This window comes from Stenella coeruleoalba (genome assembly GCF_951394435.1).
Source record: "Stenella coeruleoalba genome assembly, chromosome: 1".
NCBI lineage: Eukaryota > Metazoa > Chordata > Mammalia > Artiodactyla > Delphinidae > Stenella > Stenella coeruleoalba.
Genome location: NC_137169.1, coordinates 182,755,038 through 182,770,679, shown reverse-complemented (window position 1 = coordinate 182,770,679; position 15,642 = coordinate 182,755,038). Strand labels below are relative to the sequence as shown.

The following is a 15,642-nucleotide window of genomic DNA, read 5'->3' as shown; positions in this document are numbered from 1 at the left end:
ATTTGAACTAGGCTTTGAAAGACAGGTGGAATTTCAACAGTAAAAAAGGATAAAGATGCAGAGAAAGTAAAGAGATCAGTCATACAACAAAGTATTTTAATGAACACCTACTAAGTTCCAGGTATTATTCTAGTTGGGAGGGAAGCAGTAGCAATCAAAACAAAAATCTCTATTCTATTCAAGGAGAAAAGCCAGATAATCAATAAGATAAACAACCAAAATACAAAGTATTTAGATACTGAGTTGAATAAATAGAGCAAGGAAAGGGAGTGGGACAGGTATGTGTAAAATTTCAGACAGGGTAGCCTGAAAAGGCCTCCTTGAGAAGGTTACATTTGATTAAAGACCTGAAAGTAGGGTTTGAGTGTGTCTTGTAGATATATTAGGATATAGAGGAGAAAAACATTCTAGGAAAACGAAAGAATAAGTGCAAAGGACCTAATATGGGAGTATGCCTGACATGTTCATGGAGGTGAAATCTGGAATGAATGAGGTGGGAAAAGAGTAAAAGAAGTTGGAGACAGGTAAAGGAAGACCAGATCATGTGAGGCCTGGTAGGTCATAGAAAAGACTGGCTTTTACTGAGTGATGGAAAGCACTGGAGAGTTTTTGAGCAGAGGGGTAATAGGATCACTCTGGCTCCTATGTTAGAACCAGAGAGAAAACAGAAGGCTATTCCATAATCTATGAAGAGGGATGAGGGGGGTAGCAGTGAAGATGATAAGTAGATGGATTCCTAATGGATTTTAAAGGTAAGGCCTACACGATATACTGATAGATCCAATGTACCTTATGAGAGAAAGACGAGTTGATGGTATCTCCAAGGTGTCTGGACTGAGGAAATGGAAGGATGGAGCTGCCACTAACAGGAATGGTGGGTGGGCGGGGGACAGGGGATGGAACTCACTTTTGGACAGACTATTTTTGAAATTCTTATTAGATATTCAAGTAGAACTACTGGATATTGAGCAGGCAGGTGGATATAAAAAAGAATTCAGGAAGAAGGTCTAGGCTGTATACACTATGTTATACAGATTCTAAAACACCATGAACTATAACACATACCATTATTTTATGTGCTACCAAAATGGAAAAGATTGCTAATTATCACCTGTCATTGATTATACAAATGCAGCCCAGTTTCGGAAATGCTAAAATCTGAAAAAAAAAATGTGAGCTTCAGAATTGACAAAATATAGTAAATGTGTGAGTCATATTTTATTTAAAGCCATGAAACTTTGAAGACACTACGTGAGATTACCTGGCGAATGAGTATAAATAGAAAAGAGACACAAGGATTAAATTCTGGAAGCACTTCAAGGGTTAGAGGCTATGGGGAAAAAACGGTGAGACGCTATGGGAAAAAAACAAAAAAAAGTTTAGAGGCTATGGAGATGAGAAGAAATCAGCAAAAGAGGCTAAGTAGGAGGGTTCAATAAAGTAAGAAGAAAACTAGGAGGGTGTGGTGGCCTGGAAGTTAAAAGAGTGGTACAAGGAGTAGAGAGTAAACAACGTTAAATGTTGCTAACAGGTCAAACACAAAAAGAACCAAGAATTGACATTTGGAATTAGCTGCATGGAAATCACTTGTGACTTTGACAAAAGCAATTTTGATTGAGTGGTAGAGATAAACGCCCGATTGGACTGCATTCAAGAGAGTGCTATAAAAAGGAGAGAACTGGAATCGTAGGTAGATGACAAATGGTGTCAAAAGTGGGTTTTGGGCTTCCCTGGTGGTTAAGAATCTGCCTGCCAATGCAGGGCACATGCGTTCGAGCCCTGGTCCGGGAAGATCCCACATGCCTCGCAGCAACTAAGCCTGTGCGCCACAACTACTGAGCACGTGTGCCACAACTACTGAAGCCTGCATGCCTAGACCCCGTGCTGCGCAACAAGAGAAGCCCCGCTTGCTGCAACTAGAGAAAGCCTATGCACAGCAACGAAGATCCAACACAGCCAAAAATAATACATAAATAAATTAATTTTTAAAAAAGTGGGTTTTGATGACAGGAACAATAAAATGTATGTTGATAGAGCTACTGTAGTAGAGAAAGAAAACTGATGACATAAGAAACAGATGATACTGGAAGGATATATTTGACAAGATGGTATTGGTACATGAGGAGAGAGGGTGGCCTTAGCTAGAAGTTTATCCACTGTTACATGGTTTATCCACTATTACACAAGGAGAGTAGAATATATTGGCACAGAATTAGGTAGACAGATCGGTGCTGATGAGGTAGTGAGCTTGTGAAGTGCTCTTTTGATTGCTCAGAATGATCAAAGCACAGAAGTGGGGAAAAAAAAAATCACTGTGATCTAAAAATAGATCTTAGGGCAATTCCCTGGCAGTCCAGTGGTTAAGACTCTGCCCTTCCACTGCCCTGGGCCTGGGTTTGACCCCTGGTTGGTGAACTAAGATCCCATATGCCATGTGGCACAGCCAAAAAAATAAATAATTTTTAAAAAGTAATAAAATAAAAACATAAAAAAAGATCTTACCTGGTTTGATTAAGCGATTTTGGCAATAAATTTACTACTCTGAATGTCATGGTCAAGAGTTCCAAACCTTATTCTATAAGCAAAGGGGTGTCACTTAAAAGTTTATGAGTGTAAAATAAGATCTGAGATGTAATTCATTTTGCAGCAGTAAGTAGACTAGAAGGAAGAATTAAAAGAGTAGAGAAAAATGAAAGGCTAAGTTTAGTCAGGAAAAGGAATGAGGCCCTCAACTGAGGCAGTATTAATAGGCATGGGATAGAGGGATATTGTGAAAGAACAGATAAATCCTGTTGTCTAGGGCTTCTCTGGTGGCACAGTGGTTAAGAATCCATCTGCCAATGCAGGGGACAAGGGTTCGAGCCCTGGTCCGGGAAGATTCCACATGCTGCGGAGCAACTAAGCCCATGCACCACAACTACTGAGTCTGCACTCTAGGGCCTGTGTGCCACAACTACTGAGACCACGTGCCACAGCTACTGAAGCCCATGTGCCTAGAGCCCGTGCTCCGCAACATGAGAAGCCACTGCAATGAGAAGCCCACGCACTGCAACGAAGAGTAGCTCCCACTCGCCACAACTAGAGAAAGCCCGTGTGCAGCAATGAAGATCCAATGCAGCTAAAAAAAAAAAAAAAATCCTGTTGTCTGAAATGGTATGTAGAGCAAGTGAAAGGAAAAGATATAAAGTAAGACAAAAGGCTCAAGTTTTAAGCTTACATACCTCAAAGAATGAGGTCATTTACAGAGAAAGGGAAGACAGAAGGAAGAGCAGGTATCAAGGGAAGATGAGTTTTTGAAACACACTGAGGAGAGGAGAGGATACAGAATCTCAGAAAGCATTTGGGAAAGTAGGTCTGGAGTGATGAAGAGATAACAGTGATAGAGATATTTGGGAGTCTATTATCTATAAAGGAATAATACCTGGTGCTGAGAATGAATGACCATCATCATCAACAGAAGAGTGCAGAAAAAACAAAATTCCAAGAACACAACCAGCCTACTCCTTACGAGGCAGAAGAGGAAAGAGTGGTCAAAATACAACAGAACCAGCATTCAGACAGGCCAGAAGAGAATCATAAGACTACAGAAAGATAAGGTTATCAGGAGAGTTTCTATATCAAGGAAGTGGTCAACAACATTATCAAATGCTAAAGACAAATCAAGTTATTTAAGGACCGAGAAGAAATCTTTGGAATTAGAAACTAGGAAATTACTAGTGAATGTTAAGAATTTTAGTTCAGGGCTTCCCTGGTGGTGCAATGGTTGGCAGTCTGCCTGCTGATGCAGGGGACACGGGTTTGTGCCCTGGTCCGGGAAGGTCCCACATGCAGCAGAGCGGCTGGGCCCGTGAACCACGGCCGTTGAGCCTGCGCGTCCGGAGCCTGTGCTCCACAACGGGAGAGGCCACAACAGTGAGAGGCCCGCGTACCGCAAAAAAAAAAAAGAATTTTAGTTCAGTAGAAGGAATAAACACAGGGACAGCAATCGGATATAAGCTAACACACCCTAGATGTAATATTAAGTGAAAAATGAAGGTTGGGTGACTTTCAGGTCAAGGAGAAGGAACAGGAAATGGCTGGACAAAGTAGACACACAAGGGAGGATATGTGATGGAACAAGATTATCGTAGAGAAAGTAAAGTTGGGACCAAAAAAATGCAACTAAGGACATATGATACAGAAAAAATGAGAAAACTTGAGTTTTGTCAAAAGAGATGAAAATGATAAAAATAGAGCACAATTTGTGATGAGAGAGGGAGGAAACATAAAGGATCCCAGAGGGATCCTATTTTGCTGGTAAAGTGAGCAGCACAGTAAAAAGTATTAAATAAATATTAGTTGAAGTAATAGAGACAGAAAAGATTGGGGCCAGAAACTTAAATACTATAGAAAAGATTTGGAATTACTACACCAGGAAATTCTAGAGAAATGTAACAAAAGATAATTAAAAGACTCACTGAATAGCACTAAGGCACATATAGGATAGTCCGTTAATTTTCCCTGGGCTTACCTGGACTAGGGTCAATGTTTGCTAATAGCTCCAAATGGGGTCTTAGTCGATTCAAGTTTGCTGGATCTCCAGTCCTCTGGAGAGCAATTGTTAGTTCCTGAACACTTTGTGCAAAAGAGGCTGGGGTCTGCAACTTAAAAGAAGATAAATATTAACTTCCCTCAAAGACCAGATAAATCCTTTTAAAATAAAGATTATTTACAATATCACAACCATTTTTGCAATTAATTATATTTAATTTTTATCCTCCCACACATCCCATGCTCTGGCCAGACTGGATCACTTGTTACTTGAACCAACCCTGCACTTCTCTGCATCCACAGGTTGATATATTGTATACTCTCTCTTCCCTCTGTCATCACATTCCTCAAATGTGAGATCTTTCTCACATCCTCAATTTGGAAATACTCTTTACATCTCCAGTTCTTACAGTATTGTGTTAGTTTGGCTCTTGGGGTCTTTCCAAATAACTGAAGTTTGGAAATACTGTCTAGAGATAATGTTATACAACAGCACGAAGAATGAAACTGTACTCAAACTGTGTTTGAATTCAAGTTCTGTTACGGACCAAAGATTATGACATCAGATATAACCTTTACAGACTCTATCTGAACTCCATCTGTTGTATGGACTAAATAATTTGAGAAGTTCATTCCAGTTCAAAAAATCCTATATTGGTTTGGGATTCTTGGAAGCTATCAGGTTGTGTATTTTCTTAAGGCTTAATGACACACATACTTGCACTAACTCCCCTAAGCTGGTCAGTACATATGACCTGTAAAGTAAAAAAACTGGTTATGTGATACTAACTAAGGGTTCTTACTTGGAAACATTTAGCTCTCTATGTAGTTTATTAATATAGATGAGGGCTGCTCTCACTTCTGAGACTGACAGCATTCTGCCTATGGAATGTGTATCTCTCTAAATAAACTCACTTTCACTTAAAATATGTATATATATATATGTATATATACATGTGGAACTTTTTCTCCCCCAAAGGTCATTCTAAAAGGTAAATTTTTAAAAAGCATACATTTTAAAAAACATGGAATAACACAACTAATCATTAAAATGCTGGCATGTCTTTATTCAATTTTTCATCTTTGCATGTTTTTCATATACTTATAATCAGCTATTTATAAACTTATGGATTTGCCTACCATTAATATTATAACAAAGGTTTTTGTTTGTTTGTTTTGCGGTACGCGGGCCTCTCACTGTTGTGGCCTCTCCCGTTGCGGAGCACAGGCTCCCGACGCGCAGGCTCAGTCAGCGGCCATGGCTCACGGGCCCAGCCGCTCCAAGGCATGTGGGATCTTCCCGGACCAGGGCATGAACCCGTGTCCCCTGCATCGGCAGGCGGACTCTCAACCACTGCACCACCAAGGAAGCCCAACAAAGGTATTTTTAAAATACCTAACCATTTTTATTATGAAATACTTCAAAGTAACTGTCTAAAATAATAATACCCATGTATCTACCACTGAGACTTAACAAAAATATTTCACTAACATTTTTTTTAAAAGAAATCAAGTGCTACTTAATAGCTGAAGAGAGTATCTGTCCTGATATGACCACAATTTTAATGGCCATGTAACAGTGTTCTGAGCAGATGTATCTTAACTTCTTTAACCATCCCTTTATTTTATCCTTTGTAAGTAATTTAGCAATTAACACCTTTGCATTCATAACCTTTTTGAAAGTTTGGATTATTCCCTTAAAATAAATTCCTGGAAATAGCAGGTTTGGTAAAGTACACAAATATTTTGAGGCTTCACTGACAAACTGTTTCTCAAAAGACCTGTAATGCATTTTACAAACCATCAGCAATGAATGAGAGTATATGTTTCTTTATAGTTTAACAGGCAATATTTGGCATGTCACTGCTTTAAATGTATTTATTATTGGCATCGAATTCTAGTCCATCAATTAGATATACTTCCTGTTTGTGAACTGTTATTTCATATTTCTTTGCCTATTAACTTACTAGGGTTATTGTTTTTCTTATCACTTTTAATAAATTCTCCATTTGCACTGTCCAATACAGTAGCCATTAGCAACATATAGCTATTAAAAATTTTAAGTATGTAAAATAAAAATTTCAGTTCATCAGTTACACAAGTTACACATCAAGTGTTTAATAGCCAAGTGTGGCTCGTGATCACCATACTGGACAATGCATGTATACCGAACATTTTCATTATCACACGAAGTTCTATTGCTCTATATAATAATAAGATGTCACACTACTAACTTCATTTACCAGATTGTTGTAAGAAGGTTTAGGATATTAAATTCAAATTACTGCTCATGGTGTGAGAAAATTATTGCAGGATATACATCTAGTTATATAGTCCAGTTCAGACAAGAAGGTTAATTTAACCTCCTTGTAGAATTTTCATAAAAGCAAGTCAAGTTTCTCTTCAGAGGTAGAAAGCCACTCCTTTAAAAGATCATGATTAAGGTTATAATCAGTCCACTGCATAATTTCAGGCCTAGGAGCTGCACATGAAGTTTTGATAAAGGTATCTATAGGACAGAACAAATAATACACATTATACTGACAATTACACACCATGCAGTTATAAAACATTTCCTAATTCTCCTTTGACATCAACCTTCTACTTATTTCAAGAATTCTACCTTTAGGAATAGCAAAAAAAAAAAAAAAAAAAAAAAAGGGTGGCGTGGGGTGGGGGGAGAATAGTCTGGAAAGAGGTTTAGTAGTTAAGAGCAGGGATTCTAGAGTCAGAATGTTCAAGTTCAAATCCAGCTTTGTCAGTTATTACCTACGTGATCCTGGAGAAATGTATTTAATCTCCCTCTGTCTCTGTATAAAAGGAATAATACAAGGCTGTTGAGAAGATTAAATGAATTATTTAAAACCACCAGATAGGAAGCTCTCCCTGGCAGTCCAGTGGATAGAACTTGGCACTTTCATTGCTGTGGCCAGGATTCAATTCCTAGTCAGGGAACTAAGATTCTGCAAGCCACGTGGTGAGGCCAAAAACTGAACTGAACGAAACTAAACTAAACTAACATAAACTAAACTAAAATATTCTGAGCAAAGTATTAATGCACTAAAATCAAAAAATAAAATAAAACCACCAGACACACACTAAGCTCTCAGTAAGTGTTAAGTATTATTTTATTTAGGCTACTCTTACATACTAACATTATTTCTTTTTTTTTAAATTTATTTATTTAATGTATTTATTTTTGGCTGCGCTGGGTCTTCGCAGCTGCGTGTGGGCCCTCTCCAGTTGCAGCGAGTGGGGGATACTCTTCACCATGGTGTGCGGGCTTCTCACTGTGGTGGCCTCCCCCATTGTGGAGCACGGGCTCTAGGTGCACAGGCCCCAGCAGTTGTGGCAACGGGCCCAGCTGCTCCGCAGCATGTAGGATCTTCCCAGACCAGGGCCCAAACCTGTGTCCCCTGCATTGGCAGGTGGACTCGCAATCACTGTGCCACCAGGGAAGTCCCGTCATTATTTCTTTAAATTAAATGTAAGGTGGATTCTAATGTATAATCATCTCTATGGTTATAAGGACTTAAGATAAAATAGTAAAAATTAAGGTAAATAGTAAAAATTTTAAAAAATTATTGAACATAATATATTTACATGGCACTTTTAAGATTTTTATACAGCACTTTCACATATTTCATGTTGAACTGCAACAAAACCAGTTTAAGTATTATTCTATAGTTTTAAAAGAATTAAATATAACTCTTAGAGTCAGAAATAGTGGGGCCTGACCTAAAATTCATGTGTACTCAAGTGATCTTTTCATCATAACAGACAACAAATAAAGTAGAAATAAGTTTACTGAAAATTTGATCAAATATAGAATGGTTGGTAACTTATAATGTGAAATTTTTCTGGCTAAGAACCACAAGAAACCTCAATGTATACATCTTCCAGGTCATTAAATGGCTGTTCCAGGAGGACAATAAAGGCATTTAGAAAATGAATTCAACTAATACAGTGATCAAAACTCAGAAAACAATAAAAGAAGGAAGAAAGGCAATGAAAAAATAGAGATAAGAGACTGTCACAGGAATGTGAGACAGCACTGGATAAAGCATTAAAACTAATTAAATCAAACCTTATATGAACAATGTCAATTATACCTCAATTTAAAAAACCTTTACATGAACAAACTGCTACTATGATGTGACTAGTTATGACATGACACTCAGCTACAGAGAATATAATTTATAAGAGCCTGACATACAGGATTCACTTAAATATACACTTGTTAAATAAATGAATTACCAAAACTCCATGATTAGTCCAAGAAGTAAGGAACAAAAAAGGGTCTACCTTGTCAATAATGGACTGCATATGAGATTTGTGAGACTGGTCCCCATAAAGCAAAGAGGACCACTGGTCTGGTGCAATTCGTAAGCCTGCTTCCATAGCAATCTGCACTATCTGGGAGTCATGTTCTCGCCGCAGAGCTTCATACGTTCTAAATTCTTCTTTCAGCTGCATCAAAGAAGAGTCTTCATCACGCTTGGTGACCTAGGAAGACACACGTAATCTCATGAGTCAGGTAAGAAACAAACTGGGCTTATACTTTATATGACCAAAGAGAGATATGAAAATACTTTGAAGAGAAGAGAGGGAGTCAAGATGGCAGACTAGAAGGATGTGGAATTCGCTTCTTGGTACAAAGAGGGCACCTACCAGGCACCAGTCCCCTGAGGGGACAGGAGGAACCCCCAGCAACTGGGCCGGAGGTCGGGCCTGAGCTCCTGTGGTGGGAGCACCGAGTCCAAACTGCTGGACTAACAGAGAACCTCAGACCCCAGGGAATATTAATCGGGGTGAAGCCTCCTAGAGATCCTCATCTAGGCACTGAGACCCGCTCTACCCAACGGCCTGCAAACACCAGTGCTGGACCCCTCAGGAAAAACAACCCGTAAGACAGGAATACAGCCTTAGTCATCAAAAAAAAAAAAACAAAAAATTGAAACGACAAAAAAATACATTACAAACAAAGGAGCAAGGTAAAAACGTACAAGACCAAATAAATGAAGACGAAATAGGCAACCCCTGAAAAAGAATTCAGAATAATGACAGTAAAGATGATCCAAAATCTCGGAAATACAATGGAGAAAATACAAGAAATGTTTAACAAGGATCTAGAAGAACTAAAGAGCAAACAAACGATGATGAACAACACAATAACTGAAATTAAAAATACTCTAGAAGGGGCTTCCGTGGTGGCGCGGTGGTTCAGAGTCCGCCTGCCGATGCAGGGGACACGGGTTCGTGCCCTGGTGTGGGAAGATCCCACGTGCCGCGGAGTGGCTGGGCTCGTGAGCCATGGCCGCTGAGCCTGCGTGTCCAGAGCCTGTGCTCCGCAACGGGAGAGGCCACAACAGTGAGAGGCCCATGTACCGCCAAAAAAAAAAACAAAAAAAACCCCCCCAAAACTCTAGAAGGAATAAATGGCAGAAAAACGAATACGTGTACCGGAAGATAAAATGGGGGAAATAACTGCCGGGGACCAGAATAAAGAAAAGAGAATGAAAAGAATTGAGGACAGTCTCAGAGACCTCTGGGACAACATTACACGCACCAAGATTAGAATTATAGAGGTCCCAGAAGGAGAATAGAAAAAGGAAACGTCTGAACAAATATTTGAAGAAATTATAGTCAAAAACTTCCGTAACATGGGAAAGGAAATAGTCAATCAAATCCAGGAAGGGCAGAGAATCCCATACAGGATAAACCCAAAGAGACACACACAGAGACACATATTAATCAAACTATCAAAAATTAAATACAAGGAAAAAATATTAAAAGCAGCAAGGGAAAAGCAACAAATAACTTACAAGGGAATCCCAATAAGGTTAACAGCTGATCTTTCAGCAGAAACTCTGCAAGCCAGAAAGGAGTGGCAGGACATATTTAAAGTGATGAAAGGGAAAAACCTACAACCAAAATTACTCTACCCAGCAAGGGTCTCATTCATATTTGACATAGAAATCAAAAGCTCTACTGACAAAACAAAAGCTGTGAGAATTCGAAACCACCGACCAGGTTTACAACAAACGCTAAAGGAACTTCTCTAAGCAGGAAACACAAGAGATGACAAAGACCCACAAAAACAAACCCAAATGAATTAAGAAAATGGTAGTAGGAACATACATATCGATAATCACCTTCAGTGTAAATGGATTAAAAGCTCCAACCAAAAGACACAGACTGGCTGAAAGGATACAAAAACAAGACCCTTATATATGGTGTCTACAAGAAACCCACTTCAGACCTAGGGACATACAGACTGAAAATGAGGTGATGGAAAAAGATATTCCATGCAAACGGAGATCACCAGAAAGATGGAGTAGCAATACTCATATCAGATAAAATAGACTTTAAAATAAAGACTGTTACAAGAGATAAGAAAGGACACTACATAATGATCAAGGGATCAATCCAAGAAGAACACATAACAATTATAAATATTTATGCACCCAACATAGGAGCACCTCAATACATAAGGCAAATACTAACAGCCACAAAAGGAGAAATCGGCAGTAACACAATAAAAGTGGGGGACTTTAACACCCTACTTACACCAATACACAGATCACCCAGACAGAAAATAAATAAGGAAACAGAAGCTTTAAATGACACACACCAGAAAGACTTAATTGATATTTTTAGGACATTCTACCCGAAAGCGAAAGACTACACTTTTTTCTCAAGTGCACACAGAACGTTTCCAGAATAGATCACATCTTGGGTCACAAATCAAGCCTTGGAAAATTTAAGAAAACTGAAATCATATCAATCATCTTTTCTGACCACAACACTATGAGATTAGAAATCAACTGCAGGAAAAAAAACAATAAAAAACACAAACACATGGAGGCTAAACAGTGTGCTGCTAAATAACCAAAAGCTCACTGAAGAAATCAAAGAAGAAATAAAAAAAATACCTAGAAACAAGTGACAATGCAAATAATGATCCAAAACCTATGGGACAAAGCAAAAGCAGTTCCAAGAGGCAAGTTCATAGCAATTCAAGCTCACCTCAAGAAACAAGAAAAATCTTCAATAAACAACTTAACCTTACACCTAAAGCAACTAGAAAAAGAAGAACAAAGAAAATGCAAAGTTGGTAGAAAGAAGAAATCATAAAGAGCAGAGATAAATGAAATGGAAACGAAGAAAACTAGAGCAAAGATCAATAAAACTAAGAGTTGGTTCTTTGAGAAGATAAACAAAATTGATAAACCTTTAGCCAGTATCATCAAGAAAAAAAAGGAGGAATGAAATCAATAAAATTAGAAATGAAAAAGGAGAGATTACAACTGACACCACAGAAATATAAAAGATCGTAAGAGACTACTACAAGCAGCTATATGCCAATAACATGGACGACCCGGAAGAAACGGACAAATTCTTGGAAAAGTACAACTTTCCAAGATTGAAACAGGAGGAATTAGAAAATATAAACAGATTAATCACAGATAATGAAATTGAAACTGTAATTAAAAATTTTCCAACAAACAAAAGTCCAGGACCAGATGGCTTCACAGGTGAATTCTATCAAACATTTAGAGAAGAGTTAACACTTATCCTTCTCAAACTCTTCCAAAAAATTGCAGAGGGAGGAACACTCCCAAACTCACTCTATGAGACCACCATCATCACCCTGATACCAAAACCAGACAAATATATCACAAAAAAAGAAAATTATAGACCAACATCATTGATGAATATAGACACAAAAATCCTCAACAAAATACTAGCAAACAGAATCCAACAGCACATTAAAAGAACCATACACCATGATCAAGCGGGATTTATCCCAGGGATGCGAGGATTCTTCAATATACGCAAATCAATCAATGTGATACACCATGTTAACAACTTGAAGAATAAAAACCATATGACCAAATGTATCACACTAATCCAAGATGTTAATGAAAGGGAAAAAACAAACATGATCATCTCAATAGATGCAGAAAAGGCTTTTGACACAATTCAATACCCATTTATGATAAAAACTCTCCAGAAAGTGAGCACAGAGGGAACCTATTTCAACATAGTAAAGCCCACATACGACAAACCCACAGCAAACATCATTCTCAATGGTGAAAAACTGAAAGCATTTCCTCTAGGATCAGGAACAAGACAAGGATGTCCACTCTCACCACTATTATTCAACATAGTTTTGGAAGTCCAAGCCAGGACAATCAGAGAAGGAAAAGAAATAAAAGGAATACAAATTGGAAAAGAAGAAGTAAAACTGTCACTGTTTGCAGATGACATGATACTATACATAGAGAATCCTAAAGATGCCACCAGAAAACTACTAGAGCTAATCAATGAATTTGGTAAACTTGCAGGATAAAAAATTAATGAACAGAAATCTCTTGCATTCCTATACACTAACGATGAAAAATCTGAACGTGAAATTAAGGAAACACTTGCATTTACCATTGCAACAAAAAGAATAAAATACCTAGGAATAAACCTACCTAAGGAGACAAGAGACCAGTATGCAGAAAACTATAAGACACTGATGAAAAAAATTAAAGATGACACCAACAGATGGAGAGATATACCATGTTCTTGGATTGGAAGAATCAATATTGTGAAAATGACTATACTACCCAAAGCAATCTACAGATTCAATGCAATCCCTATCAAATTACCAATGGCATTTTTTACGGAACTAGAACAAAAAATCTTAAAATTTGTATGGAGACACAAAAGACCGTGAATAGCCAAAGCAGTCTTGAGAGAAAAAAACGGAGCTGGAGGAATCAGACTCCCTGACTTCAGACTATACTACAAAGCTACAGTAATCAAGACAATATGGTACTGGCATAAAAACAGAAATATAGATCAATGGAACAGGATAGAAAGCCCAGTGATAAACCCACACACACATAGTCAACTAATCTATGACAAAGGAGGCAAGGATATACAATGGAGAAAAGAAAGCCCCTTCAATAAGTGGTGCTGGGGAAACTGGACAGCTACATGTAAAAGAATGAAATTAGAACACTCCCTAACACCATACACAAAAATAAACTCAAAATGGATTAGAGACCTAAATGTAAGACTGGACACTATGAAACTCTTAGAGGAAAACATAGGAAGAACACTCTTTGACATAAATCACAGCAAGATTGTTTTTGATCCACCTCCTAGAGTAATGGAAATAAAAATAAACAAATGGGACCTAATGAGTCTTCAAAGCTTTTGCACAGCAAAGGAAACCATAAACAAGACGAAAAGACAACCCTACAAATGGGAGAAAATACTTGCAAATGAATCATCAGACAAAGGATTAATCTCCAGAATATATAAACAGCTCATGCAGCTCAATATCAAAAAAAACAAACAACCCAATTAAAAAATGGGAAGAAGACCTAAATAGACGTTTCTCCAAAGAAGACATGCAGATCGCCAAGAAGCACATGAAAAGCTGCTCAATGTCACTAATTATTAAAGAAATACAAATCAAAACTACAATGAGGTATCAGCTCACACCAGTTAGAATGGGCATCATCAGAAAATCTACAAACAACAAATGCTGGAGAGGGTGTGGAGAAAAGGGACCCCTCTTGCACTGTTGGTGGGAATGTAAATTGATACAGCCACTATGGAGAACAGTATGGAGGTTCCTTAAAACACTAAAAATAGAATTACCATATGACCCAGCAATCCCACTACTGGGCATATACCCTGAGAAAACCATAATTCAAAAAGACCCACACACCCGAATGTTCACTGCAGCACTATTTACAACAGCCAGGTCATGGAAGCAACCTAAATGCCCATTGACAGACGAATGGATAAAGAAGATGTGGTACATATATACAATGGAATATTACTCAGCCATAAAAAGGAACGAAATTGGATCATTCGTAGAGACGTGGATGCATCTAGAGACTGTCATACAGAGTGAAGTAAGTGAGAAAGAGAAAAACAAATATTGTATATTAAAGCATATATGTGGAACCTAGAAAATGGTACAGATGAGCTGGTCTGCAGAGCAGAAATTGAGACACAGAAGGAGAGAAAAAAACGTATGGACACCAAGGGGGGAAAGCAGCAAGGGGTGGGGGTGGTGGTGTGATGAATTGGACAATTGGGATTGACATGTATACACTGATATGTATAAAATGGCTGACCAATAAGAAAAAAAATTAAAAGAAACAGAAAAATAACGGATTTTTGAATGAATATAAGGATTATATATGGACTGATATGTGTAATACAAAAAATGTTAACTGGAGAATCTAGGTGGTGGGTATATGGGTGTTCTCCATATAATTATTTAAACTTTTATGTATGTTTTAAAATTTTTATAATAAGATGTTGAGAAGAGAGCATTTAGGTGTTTCCTTCCTATAGACTTCGCATTTAAAAAATTAATTCCAAAACACCTGTGTTGCTGCTATTGTGATGTAATCTTTTCTTCTGTATGTCTTCTAACGAGATGCAGCTTGTATAAACGTGAGTGCTACTGGTTTCTGTATTTTAACTTTTGTATCCAGCCACCTTATTGAATTTTATTTTTGCTTATAATAGTTTTTCATCTGATTAATGATCTCCCCAAGTAAGATTACCTTTCTCATTTCTTTCCCATCTATATAAGCTTTTTTCTTTTTCTCTTGTCTAACTGCATTGGGCAGTACCTCCAAGATAATGTTAAATTATGGAACTCATAGAGGACATCTTTGCCTTGCTTTTTAGCTTTACTGTAAATTCTTCTCATGCTTCCAATGCTGCCTTCTGAATATACGTCTGGAGTCTCCTGTGAATGATTTAGGAGACTCAAGTGTTACTGATGAGACACCTGAACACTTCAATGTGAACGTCCATTTCAAGTTGGCACCATCCAAGCCAGGTTCCAGGAATATGCCCACCCCACTCCTTAAAAAAAAAAAAGGGAAAAAATGACTGGACCATCAGGTACAGCTCTGCAAACCAACACGTATGGCATTTAAAGAATGGACTTTGGGGTCTGATAGACATGGGTTCAAATCTCAGCTCTGCCATTTCTGAGGTATGCGGTGTGAGGGCCACCTCCCCTGCCTGAACTTCAAGTGTCTTTGGGGAATCGAAGGGGACACTGTGAGTTTAGCATCTAGC

The 15,642-nt window shown here is 38.1% G+C and overlaps 1 protein-coding gene across 3 annotated transcripts in view; it reads right to left on the bottom strand.

Moving 5' to 3' along the window:
• The window catches only part of RC3H1 (ring finger and CCCH-type domains 1), an 89,426-nt gene that overhangs the window by 23,919 nt on the left and 49,865 nt on the right, over positions 1-15,642 (bottom strand). For 2 of the 3 annotated variants that reach the window (XM_079939702.1, XM_079939701.1), the window contains exons 6-7: positions 8,836-9,036; positions 4,511-4,643 (exon numbers count right to left, since the gene is read on the bottom strand). In XM_079939702.1, the coding sequence (XP_079795828.1) occupies positions 4,511-4,643; positions 8,836-9,036 (334 nt within the window). The remainder of the gene's footprint in view (positions 1-4,510; positions 4,644-8,835; positions 9,037-15,642) is intronic. The other variant, XM_079939703.1, reaches the window with a different exon arrangement.